General features: G+C 29.4%; 1 protein-coding gene and 1 long non-coding RNA gene across 4 annotated transcripts in view; both read left to right on the top strand.

Annotated features, from left to right (window-relative positions):
• The window catches only part of LOC106464383 (GDNF-inducible zinc finger protein 1-like), a 36,966-nt gene extending 27,682 nt beyond the window's left edge, over positions 1 to 9,284 (top strand). For all 3 annotated transcript variants that reach the window (XM_022392070.1, XM_022392072.1, XM_022392071.1), the window contains 2 exons: positions 6,330 to 6,500; positions 7,985 to 9,284. In XM_022392070.1, coding sequence (XP_022247778.1) covers positions 6,330 to 6,500; positions 7,985 to 8,253 — 440 coding nt within the window. In that variant the 3' untranslated portion in view covers positions 8,254 to 9,284. The remainder of the gene's footprint in view (positions 1 to 6,329; positions 6,501 to 7,984) is intronic.
• Positions 9,285 to 9,826: 542 nt separating this feature from the next.
• Positions 9,827 to 14,723, top strand: part of LOC111087009 — a 17,997-nt gene continuing 13,100 nt past the window's right edge. The window contains exon 1 of the long non-coding RNA XR_002611734.1: positions 9,827 to 9,972. This is a non-coding gene — a long non-coding RNA (uncharacterized LOC111087009). The remainder of the gene's footprint in view (positions 9,973 to 14,723) is intronic.

Genomic DNA, 14,723 nt, shown 5'->3' with positions numbered 1-14,723 from the left:
AGTTTCTGTACTTTCATTGCGAAAAGAAAAAAAAAAGGAAAACATCCAATCAAAATTGGAGATTTTATATTTTGTTTATTTCTTCATGAATTGCATTAAAATTTGGTATATGAAGTAAGGGTCCAGTAGATCACATCCACTGAAAATATGTGATAGTTTGGATTTCCACAGTCTGAGCTACAGAAAGTGGAAAATTGCAGAACTATCACTCATGTTAATAACACACAGTGTGTCCTGCATGTTATTTTGGTCACATGACACACTACCATGTCTCTTGATAAAATATTTAATAAACTGTTTGCTCTTGCAGTCTGTTAACTCTATCCAATAACTTAAGTCCTTCATATATAGTTTAATAACTTTTCTTACAATTGAATAATATTCATATAATGTATTAACTCAAAAAGAAATGTTTTTTACAAGCCTAGTGTATAATTTTTATCATCTGAAACCCATTGTTTTTTGGAAAAGTTTAATTCTGAAAAATGACCAGTTATTTGTTAATTAAACACTACAATGTACTGACAAGTTCTGTTCTGTTGCTGCTACTTCTACTACTATGACCACCACCATTCATTGTTAGTTGTTCATACAGACAGTTATAAATGAGAAATTATATTTTGTATAATTATATACTTAAGCAATTCAATCAAGCGATGCATGATCACTACATAATTAACCATTATCTGGGGCAGATATTACCAGGACTGAGAATTTTGTCTTTTAATTTATTCTAAAACAAATATATATATTGATAGCTCTCAAGTAAAACAGAATTTCAAACAATCTTCCTAGTATTTATGCACTTTAGTCTTTGGTCTGGTGTTGGGTTTACTGACAGAAGCAGTGAGGAATAGAGTGCCTGGTCCAGCTATAAAGCCAACAGTTTGTTGTTCTTCATTATCACCATCATTTAATAATTTCTTATCTTTTTTGCTGATAAGTAACACTTATCCATGTTTTTGAAAAACTTGTAATATCTCGTATGTTGCTTTTTGGATGGAATGTGCTAATGACTTTTGGGTCACATTTTCATATTACTGGTTTATGAACATTATAATATGATAATTTGATCTTTTTGTTTAATGCATCAGCATTCCCTGATTAAGAGAGGAATATTGTTGCCTTGCTTTTTGAATGATTCTAATAACACTAAATTTTGAAACATTACACTTGTGATGTGTAAACAGCCATTTTATGCTGAATTAATTAAATACCTTCTTCGGCTAGTAACAAAAATAGCAACAGAATAAAGATAAAACAATAAATACAATGAAGGTTTAATTAGGTAAGTAGGGGGAATGAAATTTTAATTAAACAGGTTCAGGGACAACTTATCAGCATCATCTGTTATGTAGATTCCGCTTATAACATAAGGTAAAACAGTCAGTGGTTTGAAGTGCAATTACTTTGTTTCCAGTTTACAACTTATTGCCAGTAAAAAGTGAGGTGCAGTATTTTGGGACAGTCAACAGCCACTGCCCAGAAAAAAAAATGTACTAGATTTCCTATATCTGTGGTGTGATGACTTATGCCCATTTAATCGAAACTGTTTGAATACAAAACCATTTGTGTATCGAGGTTAATTCCACCTGTAAGGTAAGAAGAAAGAGAAGAAATACTTAGGTGTTTCTGCTCTGCAGCCTCTCTTTTTACTTTTCAGCATGGAATTAACCTCCAACTGTCCTTTTTGTAGCTTCCCACTCTAACATACTTGTGTCTATACTGTACATATCATTTTCCCATGTTAATCGCTGTTACTATAATACATAATAGTAGTAGTTTTAAAACTTCTTTACTTTTAAACTTGTATGTTCAGTTATAACAGATATGCTCCTGTTGTCATAGATACGAGTCCCAAAAAATGGGTGTGCACCAATGTTTTCACAACATGATAATAGAGGAAATAACATAGTTTTTGTGAATCTTTCTCTCTCTACTATTAATTTAGATGTAATATGATAATAGTACTTACTGTAAAGTGGTCTCTCTACTATTAATTTAGATGTAATATGATAAGAGTACTTACTGTAAAGTGTTCTCTCTACTATTAATTTAGATGTAATATGATAATAGTACTTACTGTAAAGTGGTCTCTCTACTATTAATTTAGATGTAATATGATAAGAGTACTTACTGTAAAGTGTTCTCTCTACTATTAATTTAGATGTAATATGATAATAGTACTTACTGTAAAGTGTTCTCTCTACTATTAATTTAGATGTAATATGATAAGAGTACTTACTGTAAAGTGTTCTCTCTACTATTAATTTAGATGTAATATGATAATAGTACTTACTGTAAAGTGGTGCTTGCAACTTAAAGGCCAGTTGTATGACTGGTGGTTCCTCAGAATATATACTTCTTAAGAAGAGTTTTTGCAAATATACTATTCACCAAGGATATAGCTGTTGTTCCTAGGAATCCTCTCCCAGTTTGTGGTATAGTACTATATTTAGTGGATGAAGTGACTGACATCTTCAAACCACATGGGAAGTGGTTGGAGTTTAAGTTCTGCTTTGATGCATTTATTTGTGATTCACATATAACTTTTTACCACACCCAGTATTTCATTGCAAAAGTAACATTAATATCCCAAAATGTTCTTCTGGTAAAACTTCTTAAAATATTTATTATATACTTACTCATCTTGTTTTATTCATTGTGCTGTTTCATACCTTTACAGAAGTAAGTAATTGAAAAGGGTACTTTAATATAAAAAAATGTAGAGGTAGAAAATGATGTTATTACAAACATAGAAACTTTCATAAAAATATGAAATGGAAAATGTTGACAATTGTCTGCTTTTAATTACACCACTCACAATACTTTTTTTGTGTATGAGAATTGAGGCATTTTATGGTCTGAGACTGTTTCACATCCTTTTATCTAGACATTTGTGTGTAACTAACACTGTCACATTCAGTCCTTACTAACCTTATTATCATAGAAGGTAAAGCAGGCTTCCATACTTAGTGATACTCATTCTGAACATAAGAACAGTGACAATTGATTATTATTGTGTCTAGTATACAAAAAGTTTCTAGATACCTTTAACATTTCAATATGGTATAAGTTTGGGAGGTGTATCATGCATTTCTTATAAGAATTAATATATTATCCCATTGACTGCGGCTGCTCGAAACACGCACAAAAGTTTTGCAAGCCGTACACCTAATCTGGAACACTCGTATTCAACTGCTGGAGGCAGACTGTATCCTGTGTGGCGAATCAGCAGTCAATGGGTTAATATACCAGTGATAGATAATGTAAATACTTGTCTTCATATTTCATTTGATTTGGAATCCTCTCTGTCATAATTTATTTTTGTTTGCCTACTGAAGCCAATTTTACTTGACTGACAATTAACTGTTTGTAAAATCATTCTTGTCGAACTTTATAGAATCTCTGAAAATTTGTAATGTGTTTCTAAAGATCTTATTTTATCAATATTGTCTAATATATATATATATATATATATCAGTATTCCATCATACATTTTTGTGTGGTTGGAATAGTACATTGTACATTTGTTTGAGTACATTCACCTGCTTGTTTTTTCAATGTGTTATTATTTCTTCAGTATGCTGGGAATGTTAGAGGGATTAAACACCATTCACAATTTATGCCACAAACTCAACCCAGCTTTAAGCTTTAATGAACTGTTGATTTGATTTGGAAATTGTGATTTTAATGTTCAAAGCTTGCAAAGCATTAAAAACCAATAATCCAATAAACCACAGATTTTTTTTTTCACATTCTTCTTAATTTTTCAGTTTCTGAACCAAAATCAGAGGCATTTGAAAATAGCATTTCAGATATTTTTCCTGTCATTGCCCAGCCCAACTAATGAGTCCTAGTATTGCAAGAAAGGCCTCTTGGGCAGTGACTTATGAGAGACAAAAGATAGATCTGAAATTCTCTTTTTTACACTTGACTTTTAGAACGATTTTAAATGGTTTTTTATAACTGACCATTATTTCATGGTATTTGTGACTGATATTATTAAATGAATGTCTATACCTCTACTAGTAGTATAAAAGAAAAAATAAAATTTTACAGATTTTTTAAAAGAGAAGACAAAGTTTAACATTTTCATTCAATATATTTATTTAATAATTGTTACTGGCAGAATTCAATGTTTTAAGCCTTTTTTGTTATGCCCACATATTACATAAATTAAAATGTAATTATAAAGTTTTTAATACATTGCATGTGAAAAGTAATTCATTAAAGATAAATTTGAATTCCCATATTTTGTAACTCTCGGTCATACAGATTTTAAATCTGGCACACATTACTAACTATGCTGCAAACATTTTGAAAAACAAAATTGTCACGTGCACTTTGTGAAACAATTCAGTAAGTAATGTGCTTGAGATAATGTATATCTTTTACATATAATGTTGTTATGGGAGTTAAATTTGACATTTTTATGGCTACAGATCAAGGAGACACTGACAGACTAAAACACTCATAGGCTGGTATTGTTTCACCAAAATTACTGCTTGTTAATATTTGTTATTAGGATAAAGTAGTACCATAGCTTTAGTGTACTTTTACAGAATGTTTAATATTTCCAGATGTTCATTTTCTCTCTTTGATGTTTGTTCTTATTTTAACTCTTCAGTGAAACTTCTCTGTAAGTGTGAAAAGTTAACTCTTTTTCAACCATATGTTAGCTAACAAATCCACGAACTTGAAACACTGAAACTACGAAACAGCCAGACAAACTGTCATTCAATAAATATTCCTTCCACTTGCATTCAGAAGTGTGAAAGTACCCTTAATAATATCACAAGGAATAGCTTTACTCCCCTTAATTGTTTAGACATTGAAAATGGCTAACCTCATAAATGGCCTTTGATATAAAAGTGAAGGAAGTTGAAATGGGACAGTACATTATTAGCTTGTTAGCAATGTTTCTACGGAAGCAAAACATGTAACAAAATGCTTCTCAAGTTTCATATGCAACAATTTACTGTAGTTGACTCTGAAACATCACAACACTACATTTTACATAAACTCTTTCTAAGAGGAGGCAGGTATTTAAGTGAGGCAAATGGAGATGTGCATGCTTGGCTACAGTATGCAGTTGACACAACATATGGGAGAAGAAATGTGTGTGCTTTGCATAATATGCCATTCTTGCTTGAAAAATTATACTCTCCTGTTTGATCAATATGTGAGCACTGATCACAAATGGTGGTAGATTTTGTTTGTGCTAGGCAATGATAATAGCTGGTGTTGCTTACTCAAATGTAATTTCTTCTAGTGTATTTTTACATTGCACGTCACTAAACATCATGTTACCAGACAGTGTGGTTGTACTGTCTAAAGATGTTAGACCTACTCAGTAGTAATAAATTATTTTTTTATTATATTTTTAGAATCATAATTTGAAAAAAATTGAGCTATTTTTTTGTATGAAAATACCATTACATAGTGTTATTTTATATTTTAAACCAAAAACATTTGTTGCTTTCAATTGAAATATTCAAAGCAAGATATCTGAAATATAGTTTATTATGTGAATAAGTACTAAGATGTTTTGCTAAAGTACTTTGGCAAAAGTTACAAAACATAAAAGTTCCTTAACATAATCTCTTATTTCAAGAATGTACATTATAAAAAAAACAACAACGAAGAAACATTGCCTTGCAGAAACTATAACATTATTTTAAGGGAACGAAGTTTGTAAATACTAAAATAATATACTGCCTACTTTTCCATCATTATTATCTGAAAGATTATATGATTTTGTTAGATTTGTTTATTTCATGACATGTCCTGCAAATTTCATATGTATATTAACTATTTGGTAATGCGAGAGTTATTTTAGATTACTACATTTTTTAATTTATTTATAATTGAAGTATGTTAAATCAAGGTTTACCAAAATATAAAAGATGAAAAAAAAATTGCAAAAATAAACAGGGTGAAGAGATCTAAGAAAAATGTTTTTATATGATAAAAATGCAGAATGGAAATTTAATAACCCCAGCATTACAAATTGAAAACAAATAGTTGGTGTATGAATTTCATAGAAACTACCAGTTACAAGTTTCATTATTTTTATATCATTGTTTGTTTTTTCCTGGTATCTTGGGTTTGTATATGTAACATCGTCATAATGCTAATAATATATTATAGAAATAATCTGAGCAAGGGTATACTTTATCTTTCATTCACAAAATAGTGTTCATTCAATTGTAATCCTTAAGTTTTTAGGTTCATAATCTTCAGTGTATGTAACATACAATTAATACTTGGCTACCTTTAAGTTATGTTTAAATACAATCTGAGAGATTTAACATTCTTGTTCTTAGAATTTCTTGAAGCACAAGAACTCCATTTGATGACTTTGCCAGAGAGAATGATTGATGAGGTTTCATTATCAGCTTGTCAGGATACAAAAGGAAGGCCGCTTTGTCCTGTTTGTGGGAAATCCTTTTTTGATCGAAGCAACAGAAATAGACACCTAAAAATGCATTTCTCTGGTAGAAAATCTTTTACATGCAAAATATGTCAAAAGACTTTTACGTGGAAGAATAACTTGACAACTCATATGAAACACTATCATGTTAACATTTACTAATTCTCATTTGGATAATAACTGGACATTCGTTGTGTTGTCTGTTTATGCATTAAGGAACCTTTTCTTATTTATAGAATAAAATGGCAACAAACATAAATCACTATCATAGTGATAACGCTACTGTAACAAAAATTACGTTCATGGTATCCAGAATATTTCACAGTTATTTCTATTATTTATTTATATATATAATATTATCGACATGTTGAGTGTACTGTGTTGTGATCATAATTTATATATATATATATGTTACAGTTGTGTCAATAAATGATTTTTTGGCAATATAGGTGATTTCTGATTTTGTACATTGGGTTTGAAAGTATCAGAATAAAAGTTTTGTTTTTATACTTTGTAAGTATACATTAAATTTGTTATTAGAAGATTGTAAGGTTTGTTAGATATTGTCATATTTCACTGATTAAAAACTTGTAACTAAACACCTGCAGCATCAGAAAATTGACTTGTATGTACTGCTGGTTTATAATAGCAAAAATGGTGTGGTACAAGCAATTTCAAAGGTCAAACACTGTAACTATGCCTGCATTTGATGAGGTTGTATTATCTGTTGATCAGATACAGATGTAAGGATTTTAGAGGATAATTTATTTTTTATATTTTAATTACGATTAATGTTTTAACATTCATTGCAACTTTTACCAGAATAAAACACATACTACTTGTAAGCTGTAAGTGGAATCTCCTAGCTAAATTTGATCAGTGTCTTCTGCATTTGACAAAACAGAGAAAAAGAAAATTGCATTCAATCAGGATAGTGTGTCATTAAAGTTGCAGAATTAAGTTGTTAACACTAAATTCATGTAAATTTAATTTGTATGAAATACTTAAGAATGATTGTCTTAGACTCTTAAATGTGCATTAACAAACAAATGCATCTTTGCCTTGCTGCTGCACAGGTCATTACTATTGATATCTCTCATTATCATGCTTAACATTTTATTATATGTTCTAAAGTGTAACAGAGCAGGTTGAAATGTCATCTTTTAGGTTTTTAGAAACGTGTGATAAAAAACCCTCAAAAATCTTCTATACTTTTCTCAGGAAGCATGTTGAAGCATTTGAAAGATTAACAACAGTTGAACCATTTGTTGTTACTGTTATGTACTAGTACATCTATTTATATTTTCCAAAATAAATGAAACTTGTAAAATTTCATCAAGACATCTAAGCCTGAGAGAAAAGCCATTTTTAGACAACTCTTTAAAGATTGATTTGCAAGATATTGGAAGGTGACATTTTAAAAATAATACATTGAATTTTGTTCACTATCTCACTGTTTTTTAAGTTTGGATAGTTTGTTAAGGTTGTATCATGTGAAATTTTCCCTGCTTTTGAAATTTTAAGGTAAATGGATTTTGTTGCTTCCAGAGATTCTGTGGCCTGTAGCAGGACGAACAGATGAATTAGTTACACCTTCTGAAGATTATATGTGTGACGTGTGTGGTAAAACATTTTGTTCAAAGGTGTCTATGACTTCTCATCGGTATTATCAACACAGAACTCATCGACACTATGAATGTCCTCAGTGTAACCATGTCTTTACTAGGAAACCAAACTTACAAAGACATTTACGTCACTGTCATTCAGGTGTTTCATATGAACAAAAAGAATTATCAAACAGTTCATTCAACCAGTAATGTTCACACAAATATCAGTTTGTATATATGATAAGAACTATTAAAGGTAAAAGGCACATGAAGTGTCATAGGTGAAACACTATTATTATTTTGTTTCTGTTTATTTGGTGTGAAACCAATTACATGGTTTTTCTGTTTTTGCACAACATATCTTTTCTAATGTCACCATGAATATATTTATCTTCTACAAAACATAGTTAAATTTTTTGTTTTATGTGTTTAAGGAAGCACATTCCTTAAATCTGTACTAATTGAAATTTCCAGTTGATACAAAAGTTAGGAAATCTGAAAATACAAAATTATTAAATTTTTTATAAGGTAAAAGAAAAATAGCATTTTAAGTAAATGAAGTTTACGATGCTCAGGTCCCAGTTAAAGTCATCTAACTCGAATGTTATTTTTTGTATACATTCAGCAAATTTAACTTTTTCTTTTACTTTATCATGCTGAATCTGCATTTCTTTGTAACTTGTAAGATTTAATTTACAATGATTAAATGTGCAGATTTTATAGATTTGTGGAAATCTAGTAATTGATTATGAAGATGTTTGATTTTTTATGAACTTAAGCAGTGTTTGTGAAGAATAACACACATTATTTGCAAAATAACAATCTATATGCAAGTACTCTCCACCAAGTTAATCATCTATACTTTTACATTGTGAAAGAAAAGCTACTGAAGTATGGTGTGTCTATTACATTCATGCAGTATTTGTATACAGTCAAGTCATTTTCTGTGCTAAAGGCACCTGAGTTTCTTCAACAGCCATTATTGATACAATCAGTTTGCATGTGAATCTTAGTGTAAACCTTTTAATAATTTATTTAGTAATGATATGATTTTTATTAAAGAGCTTTGAATGGTTTAAATGTTTCCATTTTGTGTGGATGGTGTTTATGTATAGTCATTAATTTGTTAAGTAATACAACTGACTAAAAAAATGTGATGCAGCTACCTGGTAATTCATAGGATGTAATGTTAGTGGAATAAATAAAGCTGATATTTCCCTCTTTAATATTTAATAAATTGATATACAGGTTTAACAGTGCATTTATTTATGTAAATAGCTTTTAATTATTAGTAACTATTGGATAATGTATCAAAGAAGAAAGGCTGTAGTTTGTTTCAAAAGATAGAATTGTTTTTTTATTCAAACACAAGAACTATTTTTTAAACATGTTTAAGTATGGCTTGAAAAATGGTAGATAGATATTTTGTTCAAATTTCAACCTCTATATTTGACTGCTGTGAGCACACAATTTATTTTAGAACTCTCCATCCAGATTATACAAATATACACAAAAGCTGAATGTTATGGAAGACCATAATTTTTATTGTCTATAGAATCTTAAAGTACATCAAAGGTCTCAAGTGTGCTAGGACATAAATGTCATTTAGTATATGTTTCTTTTACACGTTGCATTTGTCTCTAAAAGTTTTCTGAAGACCAATATGCAAAGTTAAAGATGATCATCATTTCACCTCTTCTGAAGTGTTCTAGCTCAAAAGATAAAATTTTATTGTGATTAACTGCCATAATACCTGAATTATTATGATTTTTATTTTAGGGCATTTCCCAGGAGTATACCATGGCAGGGGATCAAAATTCCACAGGTATCTTTGCCCTGTTTGTAGAAAACAACTCACTACAAAATTGGGACTACAGCGACATCTAGAAGTTCATGCCCCAGTCAGAAATTTATATCAATGTGTACTTTGTAAGCGAAATTTTCTCTGGCGTCATGACTTGTTACGTCATCTCAGGATTTCCCATAATCAACATGACGAATAGTTTAGTTACTGATAGAAATAGTAAAAGTGTTTGTTCTTTTAATGAACATAATGTGAAATATTAATCTACTTGGAATATAACTTTTTTATATGCTGAGCAAGGGTGTTGTGATGAGAAAACCTTGACTAACTACTGATTAATTGGTTGCTAATAGTTTAAATTTTTTATTCTTTCTACTATTGTGTAATTTCTTCACTAACCTTCTTTGAGATATGATACGATGCAGCCAGAGACATGAAAATCTACTCATAATTGCTACTGTATATTTCCTAGCCAGAAAAACTACTCTGTATTATGTTAGGTTTGAATGGTTGTGTTGAGCACTATTATTGAAATATTTGGCAAAGTGAAAGAAATGTTTCTGAACAATGTGAAACATTAAAGTATGAAGACTAAAGCCACAAAAGATAGTTCTAGACACTAACTTTTAGTCTCTGTATTCTAAAATATAGATAGTTCTAGACACTAACTTTTAGTCTCTATATTCTAAAATATAGATAGTTCTAGACACTAACTTTTAGTCTCTATATTCTAAAATATAGATAGTTCTAGACACTAACTTTTAGTCTATATTCTAAAATATAGATAGTTCTAGACACTAACTTTTAGTCTCTATATTCTAAAATATAGATAGTTCTAGACACTAACTTTTAGTCTCTATATTCTAAAATATAGATAGTTCTAGACACTAACTTTTAGTCTCTATATTCTAAAATATAAATAGTTCTAGACACTAATCTTTCTTTAGTCTCTGTATTCTAAAACATACAAAAATTAGAATATTAGTTCTAATGATGTTTCCTACAAAGGTAAAAGTAATAAGTAACAAAAACGTTTAATTATAATTTTTGTGTCAGGTATGTTTAGCAACACAACATGCTCACATTAAAATTCAATAAAAAGATGGAATAGATTATACAAAATGTTTAATCATTTTCCATGTACTTATTTTGATAAATTAATTAATTATTTTTATGTAAATCTACGAACACACACACAAATATAAAAAGTATTGCACTTTATTGGAATTAAACATAATTTTTCTTTTCATTTAATTACTATAATCTTTACCATAACATTCAATCATAATTATATAATCTTTTAAAGTTATATTACTTGTTTTTGTGTTTATAAATTAGCAAATTAGTTTGCAGTAACTGTCAAATTGATTTAATTAGTAATTTTATTTCTGAACATGAAAATTAAGATTATACAGCAGTTGAGCCATCATTGATATCAAGGTTTTATCCCTCACTAGGGTATGGCCTAGTGGTTATTGTACCAAGACTGAAGATTCATGGTTCATGTTCATTGCTTGAAAAATGGGTTCTACACTTTGGGACCACTAATATGCTATAATCAAATCCCCTGTTCAATCAGTTAAGAGCAGCTCAAGAGTTGGCATGGGTGCTGTTGACTAGTGCTATCTTTCTAATGTATCGGTTCAAAATTGGATGTGGCTATGTGTAGATAGCCTTTTTTTGTTCAAACATTCTGAAATCTGTTTCCCTGAGTAGCTGTGATCTGGTGGTAGAATCTGAAACTGATGTTTGGGTGAGTGTAAAGATTAAGGCCTTGAAGCTTGTGGAAGTATTTGGTTGACAAGAGTGAAATATCTTTTTGTGATGTGTGCATTTTCATTGGGTAAGTACCAGTTGGTACTTCTACTTATATGTGTTTCCTTCCATTTAATCCTGTAAAATTATGAATAGAGATAAATAATTAAAAAGCCAAACTTCTTTTTGATTGACAGACCAATCTCCATAAAACTAGAAAAGAAAGTCAAAGTTTTGATAATTTTTCTGCACATAGAGGTTATTTATTGCTAGAGCAAGAGTTTGACCATATTTTGAATTTGGGAAATATTTTGAGGTCATGAAACAATACACATTATTAACTGAACAAATAATATTGACTGGTGCAACTTTATAAGGCCAAGAATTTTTCAGAAACTCAAGCCTAAGTACTGTAGGCTAACACTGAGACATAATGTTCAGTCTATAGGCTTAGCTCCACACTTTATAACTGAATAATAAATGCTTACCTTGTTTCATATTTAAAAACTCAGAAGCTCTAGCCCTATCTTGTTTCTGATTTAATCTGAAAAATATACTGTTGTAACACTGGTTTTTCATTGGGTGTTTTTTTAAATTATTTTATAAAAATAAGCCCAAGTCCAATACACGTAATGATAACAAACTAGTTTATTTTTTTAATATTTCTACAAACTGTTTTCACTAGAATTGCAACATAAATGTAATCTGGAATCATTTATGCTCACAATTGACTTCCTTCACGTTTTGAGTCTAAGGCAAAATCAAATGTAATCTTGATGCTTTGCTTACTCTCTGATTTGTAAAACTAATGTATTATACCACTTTATTGTATTTGTACATAAGTACAGATTCTGATAGATAGAGAGTTGACATATGAACCACGAAAATATGGCAAGTTTCATAAGTGTAAAGAAATTGCAAATTTGATAATTCTAGTGATTATTCTGGAAACTTTTAAAAATGTTACACAATTTTCATGATAAGTGTGAACCAGGTGTTTGAAGACTAGGACTATATGCATATATCAAAATATTCTTTGTATGTCTCTACTTTTGGTATTTGAAGGATCAAAATTTTCTTGTTTTTTTTTCCATTAGTAGTTTGTGGGTTATAAAAAAATGTTGATTGATTCTTATTAAATAGTTTTTTGTCTGATTTGGTTTTAAACCAGTTTATCAGTTCATAAACTACTGATTAACAAATTGTAAATATCTGATAATTTGGTATTTTGTACAACACTTTCAGATGTGTTGGGAAATTTAAGAAGTATGCTTATGCTTCCTAAAAGAAGAAGAATTAAAATCCAGTTAATGGTGTATAATCTCTGATAAATGGCTCTATCCACATTCCTAAATTGTGTCATTTATCCTTGATCTCGTAGGAGTTGACTTGTGAGTAAATACATTAATGAAGAACAATAGTATGCATATGAACTGTTTATGTTTAGTCTTGTGAACTAATGTGTTAAAGAATGAAAGAGAGTTGAGTATATATACTTATCTTTTTCTGGCCAGTAAAATGATCAATTGCATTTAATAGTGTATAAGTGTCAAATGTTGCAAATATACACCATTTAATAGTGTATAAGTGTCAAATGTTGCAAATATACACACTATGTTCTGAATACACACACTATGTTCTGAATATACACACTATGTTCTGAATATACACACTATGTTCTGAATACACACACTATGTTCTGAATATACACACTATGTTCTGAATACACACACTATGTTCTGAGTTTTGCAACTATTTTACACTTATACACCACTATATACATATAAAATGAGAACCTAAACTAGGTTTAAAATTAGAAGTTTAACAATGTTAATTGATATCTAGCAAAAAAAAAAGCAATATTTTATATTTTTTAGTATTATTATTATTGTACTGTTTGTTTTCTATGCTTTTTAATTGTAACTTGAGATGAACATTTATAGCTGGGTTGGTGTGTTTGTTTCTGTATAGTGTAAGTTGTGATAATAACTACTGACTTTTATGCTTTCTGTTGTATAAAATAGCATGTTAAACACCTACAACTTAGGACCAGCATTGCATATATTGCAATTCAGTATTAATAACAATAATAATTTTTAATAGATGTTCCTATTTCTATGCAGTATAACTAACAGTGGTTCCTACCCTAAATTTTAGATCAGTAAAAATGATGCTTTCATACAAGGCATGATTAACTTTCCCATATATGTGTGCCCTATCTTTGTTATTTTATTATTCACATAATTTAGAAGTGTTTAAAATCAGGCAAATGTAGAAAGCAAAAAGAGTTATGAATAAATTAGTTTTTTACAAAACTACTATTTAGTTTGGGTTATAAATGACGTGAATAAAATGTATAAAATGTTTAACTGAAAATGTTTAAAATTTCAGGAGTACTTGTACAATAATAATAGTAAAAGAAGTTTTCTTCACCAGGTGATATTCAGGAATCTTGGTTAGATTCTGCTCCACAGTGAAGAATATGGGGATGTTCTGGGGGCCCCAGTAGGCCCTATAAAACTGTAGCAACTAAGTGTATAAAACTAAATATAAGTAATATCTGATTTATTCAATCTTGTTGTCAGAGATGTTGGGAAAAAATAAAGTGGTGAATGAGTAACTTAAAAAGATATTACTCCATAAAAACATATTTGCTGTTGCTTTACATTCCACACAATCAAGTTTATAGAATCATTCACTGCTTCGTAAACAGTTAAGTACCGTATTTTTCGGTGTATAAGATGCACTTTTTTACCCCAAAATTTGATGTCAAAATCTGCTTGCGTCCTATACACCGAAGGTATGAATAACATATATATATGTATATATACGATATACACAAGTCATGTGTAAATATATTTAAATAGGCATGCATAGTTTAGTTTAATTGAATGTGTTATTTATAACAATAGTAGTTTTTTTTCTTTTAAAAACATAACTATTTATAATGCTCCCTAAATAATAAAAAAATAAATTACAGTGAAAGCAATGAAGATTTTATAGGTTTTGAACCAAATTAAATACGGTATTTTCTTATTTTGATGTTTTGTTTTGAGCTCTTTTGTGTTTAGAACAATATATACTAATTTTTAAAGTATCAAATTGAATTTTTGTTTAATAA

The sequence above is a fragment of the Limulus polyphemus genome, unplaced genomic scaffold (genome assembly GCF_000517525.1).
Source record: "Limulus polyphemus unplaced genomic scaffold, Limulus_polyphemus-2.1.2 Scaffold1635, whole genome shotgun sequence".
In the NCBI taxonomy this organism is placed as follows: domain Eukaryota; kingdom Metazoa; phylum Arthropoda; class Merostomata; order Xiphosura; family Limulidae; genus Limulus; species Limulus polyphemus.
The sequence above is the reverse complement of the archived record's forward strand: the minus strand, read 5'-3'. Positions and strand labels throughout refer to the sequence as shown.